The 22,624-nt window shown below is 36.5% G+C and overlaps 1 protein-coding gene across 1 annotated transcript in view; it reads left to right on the forward strand.

The window, feature by feature from the left end:
* Window positions 1–9,230, forward strand: part of LOC131076360 (wall-associated receptor kinase-like 2) — a 31,034-nt gene extending 21,804 nt beyond the window's left edge. Inside the window, exon 2 of the mRNA XM_058013501.2 lies at window positions 8,686–9,230. Coding sequence (XP_057869484.2) covers window positions 8,686–9,230 — 545 coding nt within the window. The remainder of the gene's footprint in view (window positions 1–8,685) is intronic.
* The last annotated feature ends 13,394 nt before the right edge of the window (window positions 9,231–22,624 follow it).

Raw genomic sequence — 22,624 nt, forward strand, 5'->3', positions numbered from 1 at the left:
ATATCTAGGAGTCTTCTAATTTTCTATTTCTCTTCTCCGATCTTTAGTTACTGTTGAATTTTTTGATACTGCCAGAGTAACTAGTTCAACATTATGTTCTAGTATAGGTGCTACTGGTTCAATTATGATTATTTCCACTTCTGGTTCTCTCTCATAAATTTTGATTTGACCTCTGTCCTGCTCATCCACCTTGACATTAGCACTCTCCTGAATTATCTGTAATATTTTTTTATAAGATCTATATGATTTGCTTTCATTAGAATAAACAATAAATATCCATTCATCACATCTAGGATCAAAATTTCCAATGGTATCATCTCTTTTGATATAGAATTTACTACCAAAGATTATGAAATACTTAACTGTAGGTGTATGACCAAATCATAACGCATAAGGTGTTTTAGTGGTGTCTTATTTTATATCAACTCTGTTGAATGTGTATACCATCATGCTAACATCTTCTCTCTAGTAGATATGAGGCAAATTAACTTTCATCATCATAGTTCTGGCCGTATCCAATATATTTTTATTCTTTCTTTCCACAACACCATTCTGTTGGGGTGTCCGAGGTGCAGATTATTGTCTCCTTATACCATTCTTCTCACAATAACTATTAAATTCACCAGATGTGAATTCACCACCCCGATCAAACCTTAAACATTTAATCTTCAACCCTGTCTCTATCTCAACTTTAGCTTTAAAGATCTTAAAGTTTTCAAAGGCTTCAGATTTCTCCCTTAGAAAAGTAACCCACATCATGTTCTAGAATAGTCATCAATGATAAGCATGAAATATCTATCCCCCTAATTTTTTTTTATTCTAGCAGGACCACACAAATCCGTATGAATAATATCAAGAACATCATTAGATTTTTCTTGTATAATCTTAAAAGAAGCTTTGAATTGCTTTCCCATTTGACATTCCTTATATACCAGATTATAGGGCTTCACAATCTTAGATATATCTCTAACAACCTTAGTTGAATTGATCTTTACAATGCAATCAAAATTTACATGCCACAACCTCTTATGCCATAGCCAACTCTCATCAATTTGTGCAAGAAAACATGTCTTCCAACTGTAGTTCAAATGAAAGATGTTATAGTTCGAGTACCAATTCCAATCTCCAATCCAGATCTATTGATGATTTTGCATTTTCCATCCTTGAACTGTAACTGAAATCCCTTATCCACCAACTATCCTACACTCAAAAGATTATGCCTTAAACTTTCAACATAATAAATATTATCTGTATTATTCTTACCATCCAATGATATGGTTCTTCTTCCTCTAATCATGCATACTTTTTCATCTCCAAATCTAACTAGACCACCATCAAATTCTTGCAAAGATAGAAACTTCCTTTTATCTCCAGTCATATGATGTGAACATCCACTGTCTATCATCCATTCATCATTATCTTCAAATTTAGCAGTAAGGGCCTTCTCCTCATTTTGGATGATAGGTTCTAGAGAATCTCCCTTGATAGCCAAAAATATCTATTCCTTTCCATTGTTGGATCCACTAGTTGAATCTTGTGCCGGTTCATCATTAGAATCAATCACACTTTCCTCATAAACATAGTAGCATAATTTTTATTTGTTTCTCTTGTAGTTATTCTTGTTCTAATAATCATGGTTAGGCCTAAAATATCTTCTATATTTCTCCTCAAATCTTGATTTCCTCTTAGGACATCTAGATGCAAAATGACCTATCTTATTACATGCAAAACATTTAAAAGATGATTTTTCTTCATACTTACTTCCTGCCAAACCTCTAGGTACTCTTCTAGCAAATAGGGCTTCAAGTTTCTGAAACTCTTCATCTTCTTTCTTCATTTCCTCCAGTTCCTTATCATATAAGGCTTTCCAATCACTCTTTTTGGTAGATGATGTAGATGTATGAAAAGAAGATTCTATCTTTGCAACTCCTTGAGGACCAAATTCTTCAAGCTCAAAGGAATATAACTTTTGAACCAAAGTATCCCTATTAACAGAGGTGTTAGACATTGTTCCCAACTCATTAATTGCAATAGCCTTCATCTTGTAAGCCAGTGGCAAAGCTCTCAGTACTTTAGAAACAATCTCATCTTTTCTTAGAGATTTACCACAACACTAAATTCCCATAATGATTTCATTTACCCTCTCCATAAAAGCAGTAATCCTTTCATCTTCCTCCATCTTCAGGTTTTCATAACTCACCCGGTAACCATCAAGTTTAGCAAATTTAACAGTAGGGTAACCTTCAGTTAGAGTGTCCAACTTATCTTATATAGCCTTTGTAGATGATTTTTCAGTTAATCCCATTATTTGCTAGTCAGAAAATGCACTCAAAAGGGATTCTCTAGCTCTAAAATCATTTTCAATGTTCCTATCCAAAACTTTCAGAGCAGGATTGCCAAATGTTGGATCATAAGGGGTATAGCCTTTCTCAGTGATCTCACAAATCTCTTTCCCAATACATCTCAAATGAGTCTCCATTCGAATATTCCATACTCTATAATTTGTTGAATCAAGCTTAAGGGTTTCTCTCTAGAAAATAGCTAGAGATGAACTATTAGATGCCATAGGATCTTCCTTAAGTGATTAAGCTTTTACAAAGAGGACCAGACTCTAAATGATTTATTTAGGATAAGTGGTGGACAATTGAGAGAGGGGGGGGGGGGGGGGGGGGTTGAATCATTTGTCAACAAATTATAAAACTTTAAGCCCACAAAACCATTTACCATAATACATAAACCAAATACTAGAATAGTTGATATAATAGTTAAGCACAAACATAGATCAAAGAAAAATTACCATCCATCCACAACACATAACACCAAGATTTGTACGTAGAAAACTCGGTAAAGGGAAAAATCATGGTGGAAAGCCTACCCATAGTCAGATAATACATCTGTAGTAAGTATATGAATAAAATAAGAGGGGCTTGCACATTCAGAAAGGCTAACAACCTAGAGTGCATTGCTCATCATAAAAGGAGCCTCACTAACTACAAAGAATTGTAGACTATAATCCAAAAAGATGAGTGAACTATAAGGATAGCATCTCCTATGCTTGAGTACAATTCTAGTTAAGCTCAATACTGGAGGTCTAAAACCTCATTCACAAACCCGGTTTGATGACCTTTGATCGACCAAAATCTCTGCATATGATTACAACATTATTCGCACATAGATAATCCCATTAACCATCCATAACCATGATCTACAAAGAGATCTTACATCATATATATATATATATATATATACCAACCTGAGACCTAAACAATTAGGCCGACCGCCTAAAAGATGGTACAATGAATTCATTACATAAGCCCACAAACCAATAATAAACCAAGTGGGCCTAAGACCAAAATAAAATAAACCAAATAATAAATCCAACTGGTAATGCATCGGAATCAACTACCAAAACGTTACATAAATCGATCCATAACCTAGCAAAATAAGACTAGACCCAAAATAGGTCACCATAAACCAAATCCAACACAACCAATCAACTAAAACACAATCATGATAACCATCAGCATCGTGAGAACCATCTAGAAGCCGCACCAACACCACTTATCAATTGCATCAAAATATCTCCAACAAATCTTTACCGGTAAAACCCTTACTGGTAACCAAAAGGCTTACTAGAACATATGACAACATCGAGATCATCAAATGCCAAACCAACTGAATGAGATATGCATCAGGAACACATGAATAATCAATCCAAACCAATTCCATAATCTAGAGCATACCAGAGATTCTCTTCAGATCAATGACATAATCCAACTACTCTACTAGCAGCCGATAGACAACCAAAATAGCTAGTATTGACATCAATGACAAACATCAATGCAACACATAATCAATTCCTCCAATCTGCCAATAGATTCATCTGCCCCTTTTCATGAAGATTAAATGATAATTAAATGTTAACTAATTAATGATAGTGAAAAATTGTTTCTTATGTGTTGATAGTATTAAGGAGTGAGGCAAATTTTTAGATCATATGTAGACGAGTATTCTCACAAGGAAAAACCTATCAGAATAATAACAAATTGTTATCATTTAACTAAGCCTCTGAAATGTTTATGCCAAGTCCATGGTTTTTTTTTTTTCTAAACCCAAATAAATCAATATGCATGTTCTAGTAGTATAGTCAGTTTGTCAAGCAAACCTTTTGATTGAACCAACTCTTTCTTGGGCCTCCTTAAACATAAGGGCTTCACTAGCTAGGCAATATTATATTATGTGCATTCATATTGGGGGATTTAATATCCCCAAAATTAGGGTAAAATATATTACCTATTAGTGAAAATAAGGGATTTTTTAATTCAAACTATGAAAAAATACAATATCTGGTTAAAATAGGGGGCTTTTAATTTAAGCCGTGTATTGGGAGGGGTTGACAAAAAAAGAGTTTAGAGCAATATTTTTTGAAAATAGAGGGATTCATTAGTATTCCATGACCACATGTGATATAAGTTAGGTTCACTAAGTGAAGCCCTAGTGTCCTTAAATACCCTAACAACTAGCCTTTTTCCATTAATTTCAATGACTTTAAAAAATAATAATGTTGTTCTATAAATAGATGCAATGGAACATCATTGGCCCAATTCTTATTTGTCCCTATTTGGCCAACCCTAATGGTGCACAATGCAATTCTAAATGGTGTGGTTTGTAAAATGTAACTTTTCTTATTTTGAGTATCCAATTCAAGTTGTGGATTCTTTGGTTTTCAGGTCAAATGTATGCAAAAGGAGAATGGGAATTGGAGTCTACTTCTTGGAAGTTTTTTAAATTCAACAAAATGGACCTTGAGATCCTGGAGATGAGTTATGTTGGTTCTCTGATAATAAATTCCACCTATCTAAAATCCATCTCGTGTAATAAGACAGATGAGGCCTCTGTCAATTTCATGCTACTTGTAGATGGCCCCTTCACCATTTAGTCCCCAACTAAATTTGTGGTCTTTGGTTGCAAATAAATGGGTTCTTTCACTCTTAAAGGTGTTGGATTGAAATGTGAATCTACATGTATAACTCAATATAATCCAAACTACTACAACACCTATTGGTGTTGTCAAGCTAGTATTCTAGCAAATGACCAGGTGATAAATTTCATGGGTGGGCGAGACTGTGGGTTCTCCATTATTCTTGAATTGGATACTTGGAATTTTGCAGAATGCAAACTTGGTTTCTATGTGAGGGGTCTTTATAGAATCTGCCTCCAGTTGGTCATCAATAATGGAAATAATTTGATGACCAAAGGAACACCCAATTACTCTTGTGCTAATGAAGCAAAATGTTTTAACACAACACAAGGTGCCCAGGTATGCAAATTTCTCATAGGTTACAAAGGGAATGGGTACTCTAAAGGCACTAGTTGCACATGTATGATCTCCATATTTTTCAAATTTAGTATTGTTATTTCCTATTATATGGTCTCTTTTACAATTGCTGCCTTTAAGATTTCCTTTTGCTCTTTGAGAAATGAAAATTGATGTACAAATGTGAATGAATGCAATGAAGGAGACTTGATTGAATGCATTGAATCATTTCAATGGGGGTATTTGTCATAATATGATAGACACTTACTATTGAGAAAATGTCTAAACCTTGTTGCTATTTTTGAGTTAAATTGTTAATTAGAAAATTTTAATCATCTTCTAGTTGTCAGGAAAGTTGGTAAATACAATTTAGACAAGGTTTAAGATGTTTTTTAATTGTCAAATAAGTAAAAACATGATAAAGGGGAAAGATAAATGAAATCTTCCTAAGATAAGGAAGAGATTTAAAAAGGTGGATAAAAACACAAGTTGAAAGAGAAATCTATCTATTTTTTGTAATTTGTACCTATGTGGTTTTCAAAACCATTTGCATATATATGGTTTCTCTCATGCCTATTTATTTAGTCCTTGAGTTGAAGGAAACATATTTTATTCATAGGTTGTTGAAGAAAAGAAGTGTTGCAAAAATTCAAAAAGAGAAGTTGCCCAGTTAAAGGATTAATACAAGTCTTGGATCTCTTTGGGTGTGGAGTCTTTTCTTAAAATGCTTTATCCATGTAATTCTTGAGTTATGGTTTGTATATTTTTTATTATTCATTTCCATATATCATTTATTGTTATTCATTTCCATATATGATCTATTGTTATCTATAGATTTATTTGGATGCATAAAATTAACATAATTTCACGTTATAGTTTTATCCTATTTTCAACATTTGAGATCCTAGACTTGCATTAATCCTTCAAATGAGTTACATCAATAACACTTTTCTCTCTAGATTTTTGCAGCACTTCTTGAGTTATAGTTTTCATCTATTTTGTAACCCATTTTTGTCTTTGATTTATTGTTATTTGTTTATTTGCATTTCATACGATTATCAACATAATTTCACTATATGTTTTATCCATTTTTTTCAACCCTTACAATTGTTCATGTGCAAAGGATTATAGTGGAGACAACTTTCATAATGGGACAAGATGGCCAATTGCCAAGCTCAAATAACTCACTAAGAAATGCAATTATGTGTATAAATCAGGATCAATTTTAGGCTCAAATTCTAACACATAAGTATTTACATGGGCTCAACATTTTGGATGTTCTTCATTGTATTTCGGAGGGGAAGGGATCAATGATTTCACATACTTTGAAGATTGAGGCATAGCTTATTAAACGTGGGATTTTTTGAATCTGTAATAAGGGCTCGACTTCATTCTTAGGATGGTTATCCTCTCATCCTTTCCATGTATCCACACTTATAGTCTCTTTGTGATAGTTTTATTGCAACTAACTAGATGACAACACAACAGATTATATGTCTATTTAGAATTTAGGACATGTTGTTGGCTATAGATGGAAGGATCCCCATGAATGGATGCTAGGTTTGTCAGAGGATACTCAACAAGAGTTAGTTCAGATTCTTGCTTCTTGTGAGTGCATCTCTTTGTTGGAGAAGTATATTTTGGCATGGGGTAGGGAATAACCAATAAGTACTCTATGGTTTTAGGGTATTTAGAGCTTGATAGGCATTTTTTTTTATGAGTGTTGAGCTTCCTTGGTGGAAATAGGTGTTGAATAGATTTTCCTGGCCTAAATACAATTTTTTTATGTGGTTGGTGGTTTAAAATAGATATCTTACTTGGGGTGATCTATGCAAGTAGAGCTTCTATGGTCCTTCTATGTGTGTATTGTATTGTCAAATTGAAGAGAGTATTCCTCACCATTTCTTTCAATGTTTCTTCTTGAGGGAGATTCGGTAGCTCTGGTGGGGTGTTTGGAATCAGGCCTACTGGCATGTCTCCAAATTAACTGAGTTTTGGGACCATTGGGGTAAATTCTTCATATCTGTCATGAGATTGTCTTAACAAAGTGTGATCTTGCTAGGGATGTTAACCTTGGACATATTGATATTTACAATTGATTGAATTTTCTTGGTCAAGGAGATGATCCTTTTCTTACTACGGGTTGTAGGTAGGCAAAGAGGACTAGGTGTAGGAAGGTTCAAAAGATTGATTCAGTGGTTTGATGGCTTCCCCCTCCTCTAGGAAATTAGAAGATTAATATTGATGGTTCTTTGTTGTGGAATCCTATTAAATGTTGCTATTGGTGGTATAGGGTGAGATAGCTCTGGTATTATTCGATTTATCTTCTCAATTTATAAAGGTTTTCATACTATTGATTACATAGAGGCTCCCACCATTCTGTATGATTTAGAGAGATGTTATGTTCTTGGTTGGAGAAGGATTATTTGTGAGTCTAATTCATGAGTGGTTGTGGCTCTCCTAAATGAGTGGTAGTTGGATGATGATAATTGGCACAAAGCTCTTGTTATTATATAGATTCTAAGGCTATGTAGCTCTTTGGAATATGTTACTTTTACTCACATTCCTAAGGAGTGGAATTGAGTAGCTAATTGTTTGGCCAAATGGCCTTTTGATTGTATGCAAGATTGGAATATTGTGGATAGGGGTTAGTTATCTTTGGATTTGTCTCACATGTTGGAGTAGTTAGTGGATGCGGATAAAGCTGTGCAATTTGTTGTCCTTTGCTAGGTTGTTGGCCCTTCTTTTTATGTAATTTTCTTTGTGATTAGTAAATGTTTACCCCGCTTTTAGTCAAAAAATAAATCTTACTATAATCTTAATGTATATTTAAAAGAACTATAATCTAATTGAGAATGCTAATATATTTCTTGATTAGTATAGGAAGTTCAATCTTATCTCATTTTACGGATATGATATATTACACGCAACAATTTAATTGCACCTCATAATATTTTAAGAATTTGTTGTTTACTGATTTGAGAGGCAATGTTTCTTCATTCGTTCGAGTTTCATTTGCGGTGTGTGGATTATTTTGGTAAGAATTACATAAAAAATAGGGGTGTTGAGATGTAGGAACACATAGCTTCCATCAGAGGAAGAAAAGGCCTTAGAATTGAAATAGAGTTAAAAATAGCCTCCAACAATTACTCATTAGAGTTAGGGAAAGGTGGCTTTGCGATTGTGTACAAAGGAATTCTCTTAGATGGCATGCCCTGTGGCGATCAAAAAGCCCAAATCATTTTCCGCTGAGTTCATTAATGAAATTTTTATTTTATCCCACATGTGAATTTGATTAGTTGTTGTCTTAGTACTCAACTTCTCTTGCTTGTCTCTGAATTTGTATTGAATGCATCTACTATCTCTAGAGAAGCACTTGCCCTTGGAAAGAAGGTGGCAAAGTGTCATAGAGACGCCAGATGGTATATCATATGTGCATCATGAAGCTTCTCATTCCATTTCTCATCGTGACATAAGATTATCGAACATTCTTCTAGATGACACATTTAATCTAAAAGTGACAGACGCAGACTTTAGTATTTCAGCACCATTTTTCCTTTGGCAGAGAAGCAACCAGTTTGCAGAGAAGTATGATGCTTATATCTTTGGTGTAGTTTTGGTGGAGCTTCTCAGTGGTATAAAACCCTCCTTGTCTGGACAAGGCAATATGTACACTTTATATGACCATTTCCTATCTGCAATTAATAGTGGCCACTTGAATGAGATACTAAATCTTAGAGTAATGGACGCAGAAGATCAAGTGCAGATGGAGAATGTGACAAATTTGGCCAAGGTATGTTTGTATGAGGAAGGAAGGGCAAGGCCGTCCATGAGAGAGGTAGTGAAGGAGCTTGCTTGGATAAGAGCAACTTCAAAACATGCGGGAGGCTGGTTCCACACAGGCAACACTTGAGCAGGAGGCAACTTCAAAACATGCGGGACCTTTAAATAGGAATCTGATTCTCCCTGTGTAGGAGGCTGGTTCCACACAGGCAACACTTGAGCATTACAATGGGAAGGTCCCTAGTAAGACTACTTGATTGGATTAGATCACGCATCTCTCTTTGAGGTTACCTTTGAGGGGCTTTCCACTTCATTGATTAAGATGTCAAATACGCATTGAAGATAAGCAAGAGATGAAAATGTTAGGGAGAGTTAACTTGCTTTCTAATACCTTTCCATCTTTCTAATGTTCAAAGCAGTATTATTTCCAAAAAAATATTAGAGAAAATATCTTTGTTACAATAGAGATGATTATGCTTTATATTTGTCATAGTTATTACTTACCACTTTTTTTTAAAACACTCTTTATCTTCTCATATATTATATTTCTTATTTATTTTTAGGATAAATCATATCATATAAATTATGTTGATTAATTAAAGGAAATAATTAATTATATGAACTAGAATAGATGAGTAATCATATTAAAATTAAATGAATTTAAATGTGGCATTTAGATAAATTTGAAGGATGGGAAAATTGAAATTAAAGATGTGACGATTTAATTTGTCATAGTAGGTTTCGTGGAAGTTAACCATGTAAATATTGTAATGTTGTAAATTACATCTTATTCAATTTCATATTATATATGTCTTCCCCTTTAGTTGTAATTATGACACTTATGCTCTTTAGCCTTCATGCTAATCCATAACATACCTTATCACCTCGGTCTCACTTTTTCAACTGTTAAGTCTAGTTTGTGTTAGGACCTATGTTCACCACATAGATGTGAACAGAACTAGCTAGCATCTCATGAATTTTTGCAGCTATGTTAGCTATTGAGACATTACACTTGTCACATTTTCATAGTGTAACACCTCTTCCGACCAATACTAACAATCGGTAATTGTCTTCCTTTGTCAAAAATCCTCCATTTTACTTCTAGTTGATCTTTTTAAACTTGATACACTAAATTTTACTCTTCCTCTTACATTCTACAACTCCACTCTTGCATTCTCTCACTCAAAAAAATATGCATACTCTATTATTCTACCATTTGTACTACAATATCTTTTTATTACACTGACATTACTTGAAGAATATTAATATCACTTTGGGGTTTCTTGCAACTTCCTTGCACCAGCAAGCTTCCAACTTCTATTCTTGAGGGGTGGTTGTTGGTATTTTGATGATGTTTAGTTGTGATTGTCTTTGATGGACACACACTTATTTGATGTATGAATTATTCTCAGCCGGTAGTTGTTCCAACCGGTATTGTATCTCATTAAATGTATAGTCTTTGTTTGTTGAAGACTATGGATGTTTTGCAAAAGATGGTTACTGGTCAAAGCATGACTGAACACCCCAAGCAGTATGAAGATCTCAAGCGAAATGAAGACCTCGAGTGGTAGTTAAATCTTTTGATCAGAACACTATGTTTCATTTTTCCAGTCTTCACTTGTTAACCAATAATCGGTATACTTTGTTAACCGATATAATTGTAATGTGTGATGAGTTATCATCCACTGACACTTTGGCGGTGTTTTTGTGCCATGTTACCAAATGTGTCTAGATGCACTGTACCTACGAAATTGTAGTCTAATCTTATTGGATCGATATGAAATCAGGTTCCTATATAAGGACATCATGTCTAGGGTTTTAAAAAAGGTTGATGTGTTCGAGTGTTTGAGAGAAGATTAGGTCTGAGCGAGAAAAGGTATCTCATGACAGAGATTGAGAGTGTAAAAATATAGAAGACTAAAGTAATGCTTGAATGTATTAACATGGAGCTATCAAGGATCTAATCAAGCATTTTGTGCTACTATCTAGATCATTCACTTGTTGATTACTAATATCTTCGACAAGTCTGAAACCCTTAACCAAGTAGGCCCAACCAAGCCTATTGTAAATCCTCTAACAAGGTGGTTCACAGTTGTGGATCTGAAATCCTCTAACAAGATAGTATTTAACAGGACTTATCTCCTAACAGAGATCTGGATTCCTAATAGGATCTGTTCTGGTGAAGAACATTGTAAGGTCTTAACCGGTCCGGTTACTATTCTGTAGATAGTTGACTTGTGAGTTTTACTCACCGTGGTTTTTCCCATTTAGGCTTCCACGTCAAAACATCTTGTGCTATGGTGATTGTGCTTCTGTGGGTGAATGCTTTATTTTCTATTTGGCTTGTTTATGTTTAAGTTCAATCGAAGTGCTGCTAAGTTAGAAAAAAAGATGGAATCGGTAAAGCCATCAAAGGATACCATTGGACTTGGTTTCTCTAGATACGAGGAAGGTGAGACCTCTGGAACCAAGAGTGATGCACTGAAGAAGCAATCGGCACCTAAGAACAACAACGAGAGTAAATGTAAGAAAAAGTTTAAACCTATTTGCTTTAACTGTCTTAAGGAAGGACATATTGCCAATGTATGTAGGAGCAAGGCTTACAATAACTTTCCTTACTTTCAAAATAATGTGGCTAGATCTGGTATATTTAATGGTCACTATTATGCATGCAACAAGTTTGGGCATAGAACTTTTGAGTGTAGGTCAGTTATGAATAACTTTGAAAGTTATCCACCAAGATCCAAAACGGCAACTAGTTGGAGAGCAACCTTTTTTATCTATCATGGTAGCGGTCACACTGCTACAATATGTAGAAGGAAGAATGGAAATGTGAACATCAGACCATGGAGAACACCCGGAATGGTATGCTATCATTGCAACAAACTGGGACACAGTACCAAAGCATGCAGATTGAAAAAGAATCCATCGAGAGACATACCAATCAACCCAGAAGGGAAGATTGATATTGAAACCATTCAGGTGGATATGGATAAAACTTGGAAAAAGAAATCTGAAGAGAAGCTACAAGATGTACCAGTTTCCACACCTAGTGTGGAAATCCCTAAACCGACAAACTGAGCTTCAAAAATCTTAGGGGGAACCTATCGGTAAAATGTTTTGAACCCCCAAAGTATATTAGTAAAGTACTATTATCGGTATTTGTTACCTGTCAACCGACAGAATAAATGAAGTGGTAAAAGGTAAAATTAGAGTTTGAGCCCTAATGGTGATGCATTTATTATGGTAGGTGGAAGCATGTTTGAAAGTGACTTTAATCATCATTTTTACTTACCTATTTTCAAAGAATAATTTTTCTAGCCTAAGCAGCGCAACCAGAGTGATTCATCTTGCATTCGAAAGAATTCAGAAAGGAATCTTGCACAAGATTTTGCAGCCACTTTAAGCTATCAGTGTGGAAGTCAAAGTGGTAAACAAAGTGTCTGAAGAAGTGTTTTGTGCTCTATATCAGAAAACCCTAAGTTCAGAGAGTAAAGGTATTTCTCTTTGAAACATTCTTATCATTTGGAATCTTCTAGATATGGCTTCTGCATCTAAAATCCCTTCTAGTTCTGTCGAACCTGAGGAAGCACCTGAGTTTCTTAAAAACAAGATGAAATATAATGCCCTATCTCAAATTCCTGCCGGAGTCATTGTCGAAGGAGATGTTTCAGGATATATTGATTGCAAACTAGAAGACCTAGGGTCCCTAGTAATTAAATCCCAACTAAGTTTGTTCTGTGGAGACAACAAGAAGATTAAACCTGAATACATCATAATAGAGAAGAAGAAATTACATAATGGAGTATAATTTCTTGAATAATTTACAGAAGAACGCATTAGGATTATCCTTAGTAGGGTTCATGCTGATAAGATGTACCTTGAGCGAACCCATGATATTACACTGGAGGCAATTCATGTAGTGACCGGATTCTACAATGTTGGGGAAGTCCCTGTTCTTTGAAAGATCACCAAAACCAAAGGGATAAAGCTCACTGGTTCTATGAGTGACCAACGAGCAATGACTGTTAACACCATTAAAGATGACTTGGTGAAATATTCATGTATGGTAATCGGGTATAGAATATTTTATGCTAGCAGAATGAATTTTGTTCCTATTGCTACGATGCATGCCACTTATAGGATGATCAAGGAGAATGCAGAATGTGACTTATGTACTTGTATGCAAAAACAACTCATAGATAACTAGAAGTCGATCAAATTTGATAAAATCCCGAGGTTTAAGTTTGGTCAACTGCTTGTCGGTTTATTTTCCTACTTTCAAGGATATTTTCCTAGAGTCGATGATGTTCAATGGTCAACTGACCTACCGGTTTCTAGAGAAATAAAGGAGAGTTTGCAAGTAGTGGGAATTGCATATCCAGAAACTCTAAACAAGTATTTTGGTGAGTTCAGACTAAAGATGAACCAGAGAATGAGAATATATGGTGATCTAGTTAAGAAATATGAAGATGACATCTGTAGACACTTAAAATTGTCATGTCTAATTAAATAAATATTTTATTTATTTAATTATCTAAGCTTAATTCTTCTATTAATTAAATAAATCTTTATTTATTTAATTAATTCATTTATCCTCTTCTAGCCTTATTTCTCATTTAAATAAATACATTTATTTATTTAAATTATTCTTTTCCTAAATTAAATAAATATTTTTATTTATTTAATTATCCCATTTCTTCTATTAATTAAATAAATCTTTATTTATTTAATTAATTCATTAGCTTTTTCTACACATGACACATGTCATTCATCTCTTAATTCCTACACTACCTACCTCTTTCATTATTTTACTATTTCTTCTACCTACCCTCTAATCCTAGCCGACCTCTCTTTTTACACCTCTCAATCTTAACCCTCCATTTCATATTGTGTCTTCTATTTAAGAAGATGCTTTCTTCATTGCCTAATGCTTAATCACTCATGCTAATGATCTTTCATGCAACTTGCTACACTACGATCCTACTTGCAACCACATTCCGTTCTTTGTTGAGCTCTTGTGCATACAAAAATCTGAGAGCAAATATATCAAGCAAGATCAATGGAGATAGGAAGAATGGAGATCAAAACCCTATTGGACATGTGATTGGTATAATCTTTGTGATTTTGTTTTATTTTGCATTGTCTTAGGTAATCTTCATATGTTATGGTGGATCTTTGTTGATTGTTGGGCTAGGGTTTAGTGGTTGGATTCATTTAGCCTTTCAATATTGTTATTATTGTTATCCATTTTCACCATAAACATTTTGGCATGCCCAGTGGGACTCTTGTCCCTTTGCATTTAACATTTTTGTTGCAGATTTTGCGATTTTGAAGTTGCAGATCGGACTTTTTTTCGACGGTATTTTAGGTATTTCTGCGTCTGCGAGCGTTCGGATCGCGTCTCTGAGTTTCAGAAGCGTCTGCGGGATCGGGAATCGCGCTTGTGTTTTTGCCAAATTTTATTTTGCAGGTTTCTGGAAGGGGCGTCTGTGTTTCCGAAACGCGTCTGTGTTACATCTGATCGCGTCTGTGTCCTGGAAGGGCGTCTGTGTGTTCTGAGCGCGTCTGTGCATCACAGAACCGCGTCTGTGTCATATAGATGCGTCTGTGTCTGGTATAACAGCGTCTGTGTTTTACTATTTTGAAATTTTCAATTTTTTTTCTTTGATTCAATTTTTTGGATTTCGTACTTAGGGTTTCAGATCTGGTTTATTTTTGGACTAACCCTTTCAGATCTAGCTAACTAAGTTTGTGCAGCTTGTTTTGGAGGCAAAAAAACGTTTTTGTTGAAGGCCCCTTTTTCACAAAGTCTTTTTGGGTTTTTCTAAAATTTACCTAACTTGTGTGCTTGCACGAAGGGGTGATCATTTGAAACAACCCAATCTACTAACAAATTTTGTTGTAGGTCCTTAGCTAGGGTTTTGAAATTTTGTTGTGTGCCTTGTTTTCATAGATTAGCAAACACTTCCATTGGTGCACTAAAATTGAATCATTGTCTTTTGTGTCTTGAGCAATAGGCTCTTTTTGTTTAATCTTTAGAGGGCCTGTCTTCCCGTGTGGTCATTAGGACTACTAGTGAGAAGAGAACGACCCAAGTGGTAGCAAAAGAAAAGCCATCTTCTTCCAAGCCACTATAATCAAATGTATTCATGGTGAAAACTATGAATAACATGTGCTGATTAGTTCATACCGACACTATGTCTCCCCATAAACCCGTTTGATCAAATTTATTTGATCATTTGTAGGGCGTAACCCCTACTGGCTGGGAGCCTTCTGAATTTACAGAGCTGAAAGTGCCGCATGTATGGCCACATGAGCGGATGCCCTTACTAGCACCTTTTTGTTTTAGAAGCCCAAATCCTTCTAGTTGTTGAGGCAGGAGGTCGGACCTCTGGTAGCGGCCCACACACATACGGTTCTTAGTAGAGATACAAAGTTCGCCATGGGGACTAATGCTTGGCTGACCCGAGAAGTGAGTGCCAAGGGTGGAGCGAGTGAGGTCAAGCATCTAAGTATCCGCTCTGAATAGCGTAGCCTCGGGGGTAAAACCCTATGTGGGATCAACAACTATTGTCTTGGCCAACCATAAGAATTGTGCTTGTCTTATGTTAAACACTCAAACATTCAAGACCAAATAACAAAACATTGTGTCTTTTGTGTCTTCAAGTGTATGCAAAAAACATTTTACATCAAACAACACACTTTTGGAGTCTAAACACTTGCAAACATTGAGTCCTCATCAACATTGTGTCCTCTTGTCATGAAAAATAGTCAAACAGTCGGATTTGGTCACAACAAAACAAATTCACAGATTGGAAAAATTGCACGAAGTTTACAGAAACGTGTCTGTGTCTGTTTTAACCGCGTCAGGATCATCTAAGTGCATCCGTGAAGGGCAGAATAGCGTCTATGTTTTTAGAAGCGTCTGTGTCTAACAGAGAAGCGTCTGTGTCTGTGAAGTATACAGAAGCGTCTGTGTCTAGAATTGAAAATTTTTATAGTCCAGCAAACAAAGGAAATCAGTTTCGGAATACTTGAGCTTCCTAGGTTGTCTCTTCAGGTTTCATCTAGCATTCAACCTGTTCTAAGGTCTCATACAGTCTATCATTGCTTGACATCTCATTTTACATTCATACTTGTTTAAACTTGGGTCAAAAAGGTCACTTGCTTGTCCTCACTATACTTTTCCAACACACTACATACAACTACACTTTGCTAAGTGGTCCCTCATCAAGGTTTCTTACCTTTGAGTCTCATTTGGTCTTACTTAGAGTCAAGGTCAGCTTACCTCATCAAGAGAAACAATCATCTCTTTGGAAGTCACACCTGCTCTACTACTTGTACATACTTGGTCTTACACTTTGGACATTGCAAGTACACCTCAAGATTCATTTACACTCCATACAACTCTTGGTCTTCCATACTCTTTTCATATTTTTCATCTAGTCTCTCACATCTTGGTCAAAACACCTAGTTCATGGTTGAAACCCGCCTTCAAAAATCTAGGAGAATAGCTAAAGAAGCTCAAGAATCCGCAAACATGAGTTCTTATGAGTATGATAATGATTTATTCTTCAATCCTGAGCACACTACATTACCTGACATGGAGGTTTATAGAAACAATCCAAATGTCGAAAACACAGACACTACAAACAACAATGCTACACACAATGACAATGTGGACAACCTTTCAATACAATCAGCAGACATAGAAGAATCCATAATGAATCCTAATTTCAATAGATTGGTTGAAGAGATCATGAGGAGAGATCGACAATACTTCTTACACATGATGGCACAAAGTGGAGCTAAAATACCTCATGACTTTACTTATGGAAAATCGACCCTCGCAACAAACTCAATCCAACATGGATCAAAGGAGACCCAATAGTGGGGGAAATAGAGGACCGAATATGATGCCTGAGTCACCATCAGTTTTGCTTCAAAAACCAGAAATCCCACATACACAAGCTCAAACATATGATACTTACCTTCGAAGACCATTATGGAAGCCTTATGCAGATAGATATGCTCAATCACATGCTCAAGCTATGGATCAATCAAAACAAGTGGATACTCAAAGGCATCCTCAAAATTTGGACATAAGGAAACCTCATGTCAAATTTGGGGGCAACACAATGGAAAATGAAATGCCTATTGAATATGGTATATATGCACAAAATAGATATGGGGTTCCTCAACATGAAGCTATGCCAAGTGCTCCCTATATGCCGCATCAATATAGATCTCCATATGGACATGTCTATGATCAGTATCATCCATACATGCAACAAGCTCCTCCTCAAATGGGTGTTTCAAACAGGGGGTATGTTACAAGAAATAGATCTCCTCCCAAGAGCAATTTGGAGCAACAAATAAGAGATTTACAAAAGAAAATGGAGGAATTGAGTACACCAAAACCAACATACACTATGAGAGATATATTTCCTTATCCATTTGATAAGAGCATCCCAATGCCTCCATTTCCTGCACACTTTGTGACACCAAAATTTGGTATAGAGGAAAGGGAGACCCCAAGGCACACATACGACAATTTTTCACAGCCTGCATTGAGGTAGCGGCAGAAGAAACATATTTGATGAGGTTGTTCCTGCAGAGCTTAGGCGATCAAGCTATGGAATGGTTTTCTCAATTACCCCCTGGTATTAAGTCATGAGGTGACTTAGCAGAGGCATTCATTCAGCATTTCTCTTACAATATAGAAACGGATGTCTCAGTCACTACCTTGTGCAATACTAAACAAAAGGAAGGAGAATCTTTCGCAACATTTTTACAAAGATGGAGAAATCTAGCTAGCAGATGCTCTTGCGAAATCCCACAGAAACAAATGGTAGAAATGTTCACTCAAAATGTTAACAAGGATATTGGCTATGATCTCAGGAAAGCTTGTTTGTCCACATTCAAGGATGTTATTGAAAAGGGCCTAGCAACAGAAAAGGTCTTAATTGAACAAGGAGTCATTAAGATATTCAAAGAAAACAAAGAGGACTTTAAAGGAAAAGACAAGCCAAGATTTTGGAAAAAAAATAAGAACACAGTTAATGATGGTGTTGTTGATGCCAACACAGTGAGACCCAAGTTCATCTTTTATGGATCGAGTTCTACAAACAATCAAGTGAATACTCAAACAACTTCTAGACCATGAAGGAAGTACACTCCATTGGGAGAACCACTTGAATCAGTCTTCAAAAAGCTAGTGGCAAACAAAGTGATCACAGTTCCAGATTTTCCTCCATATGAACCAAAGGTCAAACCAAATTGGTGGAATGATGATGAGTATTGTGAATTTCATAAGAGCAAGGGTCACAAAACAGGTAATTGCCATCGATTGAAGAACATTGTGCAAGATCTCATTGATAGAGGTGACATTGAGATTGAGGGACATTCATCTAATCAAGAACATGAGATGTTTAAGGAACCGTTCCCAAAGCATGACAAAGGAAAAGGCAAAGTCACAGATGATCAAGCCAACTATACTAGAGCACCTTATAATTATGATTCTACTATCAATCACATCTCAATGGACAATCATATCTCTACTATTACCATCAAGAACAAAAATCCTGAGAATCCTCCTCAGCGACCTAAGATTGTCCTAAGAGGTGTTGGATCTTCGTTCGAATCTACCTCCGAATGTCATGTTACAACCCGTCGAGGTAAGATTACGTTGCCAGGTGCCTCAACTAAAAACACCGCTTCTTCATCTACCAAACCTGAGTATGACCTTGTAGAACAGTTAGGGAAGACACCCGCGCTCATCTCCATTCTTGAGCTCTTACGCATATCCCCCGCTCATAAAGCTATTCTTGACAAAATCTTGAGAGACACTGCTGTTCCTACTGATCTGAACGTGGACTAATTTCAAGCCATGGTGGGATACCTTTCCATTCCACATTCCCTTACATTCACAGAAGCCGATGATGCCTCCGTAAGTCAGCCACATAATGCACCTTTACACGTTGAAGCCTTTATACACAAACATCGAATAAAGCGAGTCCTGATAGATGGAGGAGCAGGCCTAAACATTTGTACCTTGAGCACCATTAAACAATTGGGATATTCTGACAAAGCTGTGAATTCTACAAATCAAATCACCATCAAGGCCTATGATGATGAAGAGCGCTCGTCCAAGGGCACAGTCACCTTACCGCTAAGAATTGGGCCAGTCACAAAGGATGTGGTTTTTCAAGTCCTAGATCTAGATCTCACATACAACATATTGCTAGGATGTCCTTGGATTCATGAAATGAGGGCAGTCCCATCAACATATCATCAATGCATTAAGTTTCCTCATAATGGAGTCGAGGTAACAGTCAACGGTGATCCAAATCCGTTCATATATTGCAATAACTTGAGATCACATACTGAGACTATCATTCCCAGTAATCATGAGGCTACTCCTTCTTCGGCATACATTGATCCTGAGTCATTGAAACCTTCGACATCAAAACAAGGTGAACTTAAAGGCAAATTTCAAGACAAAGGCATGGGAGAATACACTTTGAATCAGACCATATTTTTACGACAAGTCATGAGTTCTCCAAAAGAATATGGAAGGCCACATCCTAACAAGAAAATCTCCATCATGATACTCAAATGGGATCCTACTACCTTTCAAAGATGGGGTGAACTAGAAGAGGAAAATCTATACAAAATGCTTTACAAAGACATTGAAGAGGACACACATGATCAGATCAATATACCCTGTGAGAACTATGGCAAAGGCTTCAAGATCCTACAAAGATTCGGGTATGATGGAAAAATCCCTCTTGGGTTACGCAAAGAAGGCGTCATGGAGCCCTTACAACCTGAATTGACTGTAAGAAGGGAATGCTCAAAGGGACTTGGTTTTCTGACTTCCAAGATACACACTAAAAGGACAGAAGAGGCATCGCAAAGCAAAGTTGCCAAAGTTCAACAAGAAGATTACTATTCCACAGATTCCAACGAATGGGAATGGGGTTCAGACAAATCCTCCAGTGACTATGAGCTCACCGAGACATTCAGAGAGCCAAATGAACCCACAGAAGAAGAGGAATTTTACAAAAGGTTCAGAGTTGGTCAAGAAACAACTCGTAAGGATTCCCCATAGTCTTCGTTTCAAGGTCTTAGGTCGAAATCACATAGGATGAGGACACCTGTCCCAGAAGGCGCTACTAGTGACGACAATTTGGATTCGCTTGCAATCGAAACTGATGAGGAGAGTGCCATCGATGACCTCGACGATTGCCTTGATATACTCGAATATAACCACATCTTCACTCTTAGCCCTGCAAACTCTGAAAACATTAAAGGCCTTCCCCTTGTTCACCCCCAACTCATTGATTGGGATTATGAAGGATCAGCACAATTTGATACATTTCAAAATGACGAAGCTATTATCGACTATCTTGGCATATGAGATGATCTTCCCCTTAGAGACCACAAAGCAGGATACACCATAGAACTCAACAACATGGCATACTTTGGTGAGGGTGTTGGACCTTCCAGTCGCAAAAATGTGAAAATAAGAACAAAACAAGGGTCTTATGGCGAAAACCACACTGTGGTGCTATTTGACTCCAAAAAAGTAAAAAGAAAGGACGTATCTGAGGGCAAAAACCTCCCTGAGGCACCCGAAGATGGAAGGCTCGACATTCTCCTAGCATCATATGAGGAAAAATCATCCATGTTGGTAGAGGAGACTATAAAGACAAACATTGGTACAGAAGAAGTTCCACACAACATATTCCTGGCTCAATCCTTGACAGAGTCCGAAAGGGGAAAGTTCATAAGCTTCTTCAAAGAATGACAAATCAACTTTGCATGGTCATACGCTGATATGCCTGGACTAGATCCGGATTTGGTAATGCATCATTTGACAGTCAAACCGGGGGCAAAGCCAGTGAAATAGAAATTAAGAAAAATGCATCCACAAGTAGCATTACTAGTCAAAGCAGAGCTAGAGAAATTATTGGAAGTCAGATTCATACACCCAATTGATTATCCCGAATGGATCTCCAATTTAGTACCTGTCAGTAAACCAGATCGCAGCATCAGAATATGTACAGATTTCAGAGACATCAACAAAGCTTGTCCAAAAGATGACTTCCCATTACCAAATATCGACTTGATCGTTGATCTCACAGCAGGTCATGAAATGTTATCTTTAATGGATGGGTTTTCTGGTTATAATCAAATCAAGATTGCACCCAAAGATCAACACAAAACATCATTCACTTGTCCATGGGGAACTTTCTATTGGAATGTCATGCCCTTTGGGCTGAAAAATGCAGGTGCTATATATCAAAGAGAAATGACCACTATCTTTCATGATCTCATGCACATAACCGTGGAAGATTATGTTGATGATCTCTTGGGAAAATCAATAAACAGAGATACACATTTGGACATACTTTTAGTCGTCTTTGATCGGTTGGAAAAATACAAGGTAAGATTAAACCCCAAGAAATGTGTCTTTGGAGTAACCTCCAGGAAGCTCCTAGGATTCATTGTGTCTAAAAGAGGAATCGAAGCCGATCCAGCAAAAGTCAAGACTATCTTGGACATGCAGCCACCCATAAATATCAGTCAACTTTGATCCTTACAAGGGAGACTCCAGTCTATATGAAGATTCATAGCACAACTTGCAGATAAGTGTAATCCTTTCCAGCACCTGCTACATAAAAACATCAAGTTCAAATGGGATGAGAACTGTCAATAAGCCTTTCAGACGCTCAAAGATTATCTTTTGAATCCGCCAGTTTTGATGCCACCAATTCCAGATCAGCCTTTGTTACTATACATAAATTAGCTACTCCAACAGCACTGGGGGCACTCCTAGCACAACAAATAGCTGACGGCAAGGAAAAAGCAGTATAGAATATCAGTCGCACATTGGTGGGATATGAGCTAAACTACACACCAATCGAGCATGCATGTCTCGCTGTGGTCTTTGCTTCACAGAAATTATGACATTATATGCTCACTCATAAGATTAAGTTGATTGCAAGAATTGATCCACTAAAATATCTTCTCAACAAAGCTACACTTACTGGGCGACTGGCCAAATGGGTAATGATCCTGAGTGAATTCGACATCGAGTATATGGATAGAAAAGAAATAAAAGGACAAGCAATCGCAGATCAATTGGCAGATGCCCCCATGATAGATGATGCTCCTCTAAATTCAGAATTTCCAGATGAAGCCATTTTAACAATATCACATGCAAAGCCATGGCAACTATACTTTGATGGCTCATACACACAGCACGGGGCAGGAGCTGGTATTCTCTTTATAACTCCTCAAGGCGATTCTATAACAAAATCATACCACTTATCATTTCCTTGCACTAACAATATAGCGGAATATGAGGCATTAACAACTGGATTACGAATTGCAGTTCAGTGGAAGATCAAGGTACTTCGTGTTTATGGGGATTCTCAACTTGTCATCCGTCAAGCAACTGATGATTACCAAACAAAAGATGAAAAACTAATGCCTTACAAACAACTGGTAGAT

Source organism: Cryptomeria japonica, chromosome 5 (genome assembly GCF_030272615.1).
Source record: "Cryptomeria japonica chromosome 5, Sugi_1.0, whole genome shotgun sequence".
NCBI classification, from domain to species: domain Eukaryota; kingdom Viridiplantae; phylum Streptophyta; class Pinopsida; order Cupressales; family Cupressaceae; genus Cryptomeria; species Cryptomeria japonica.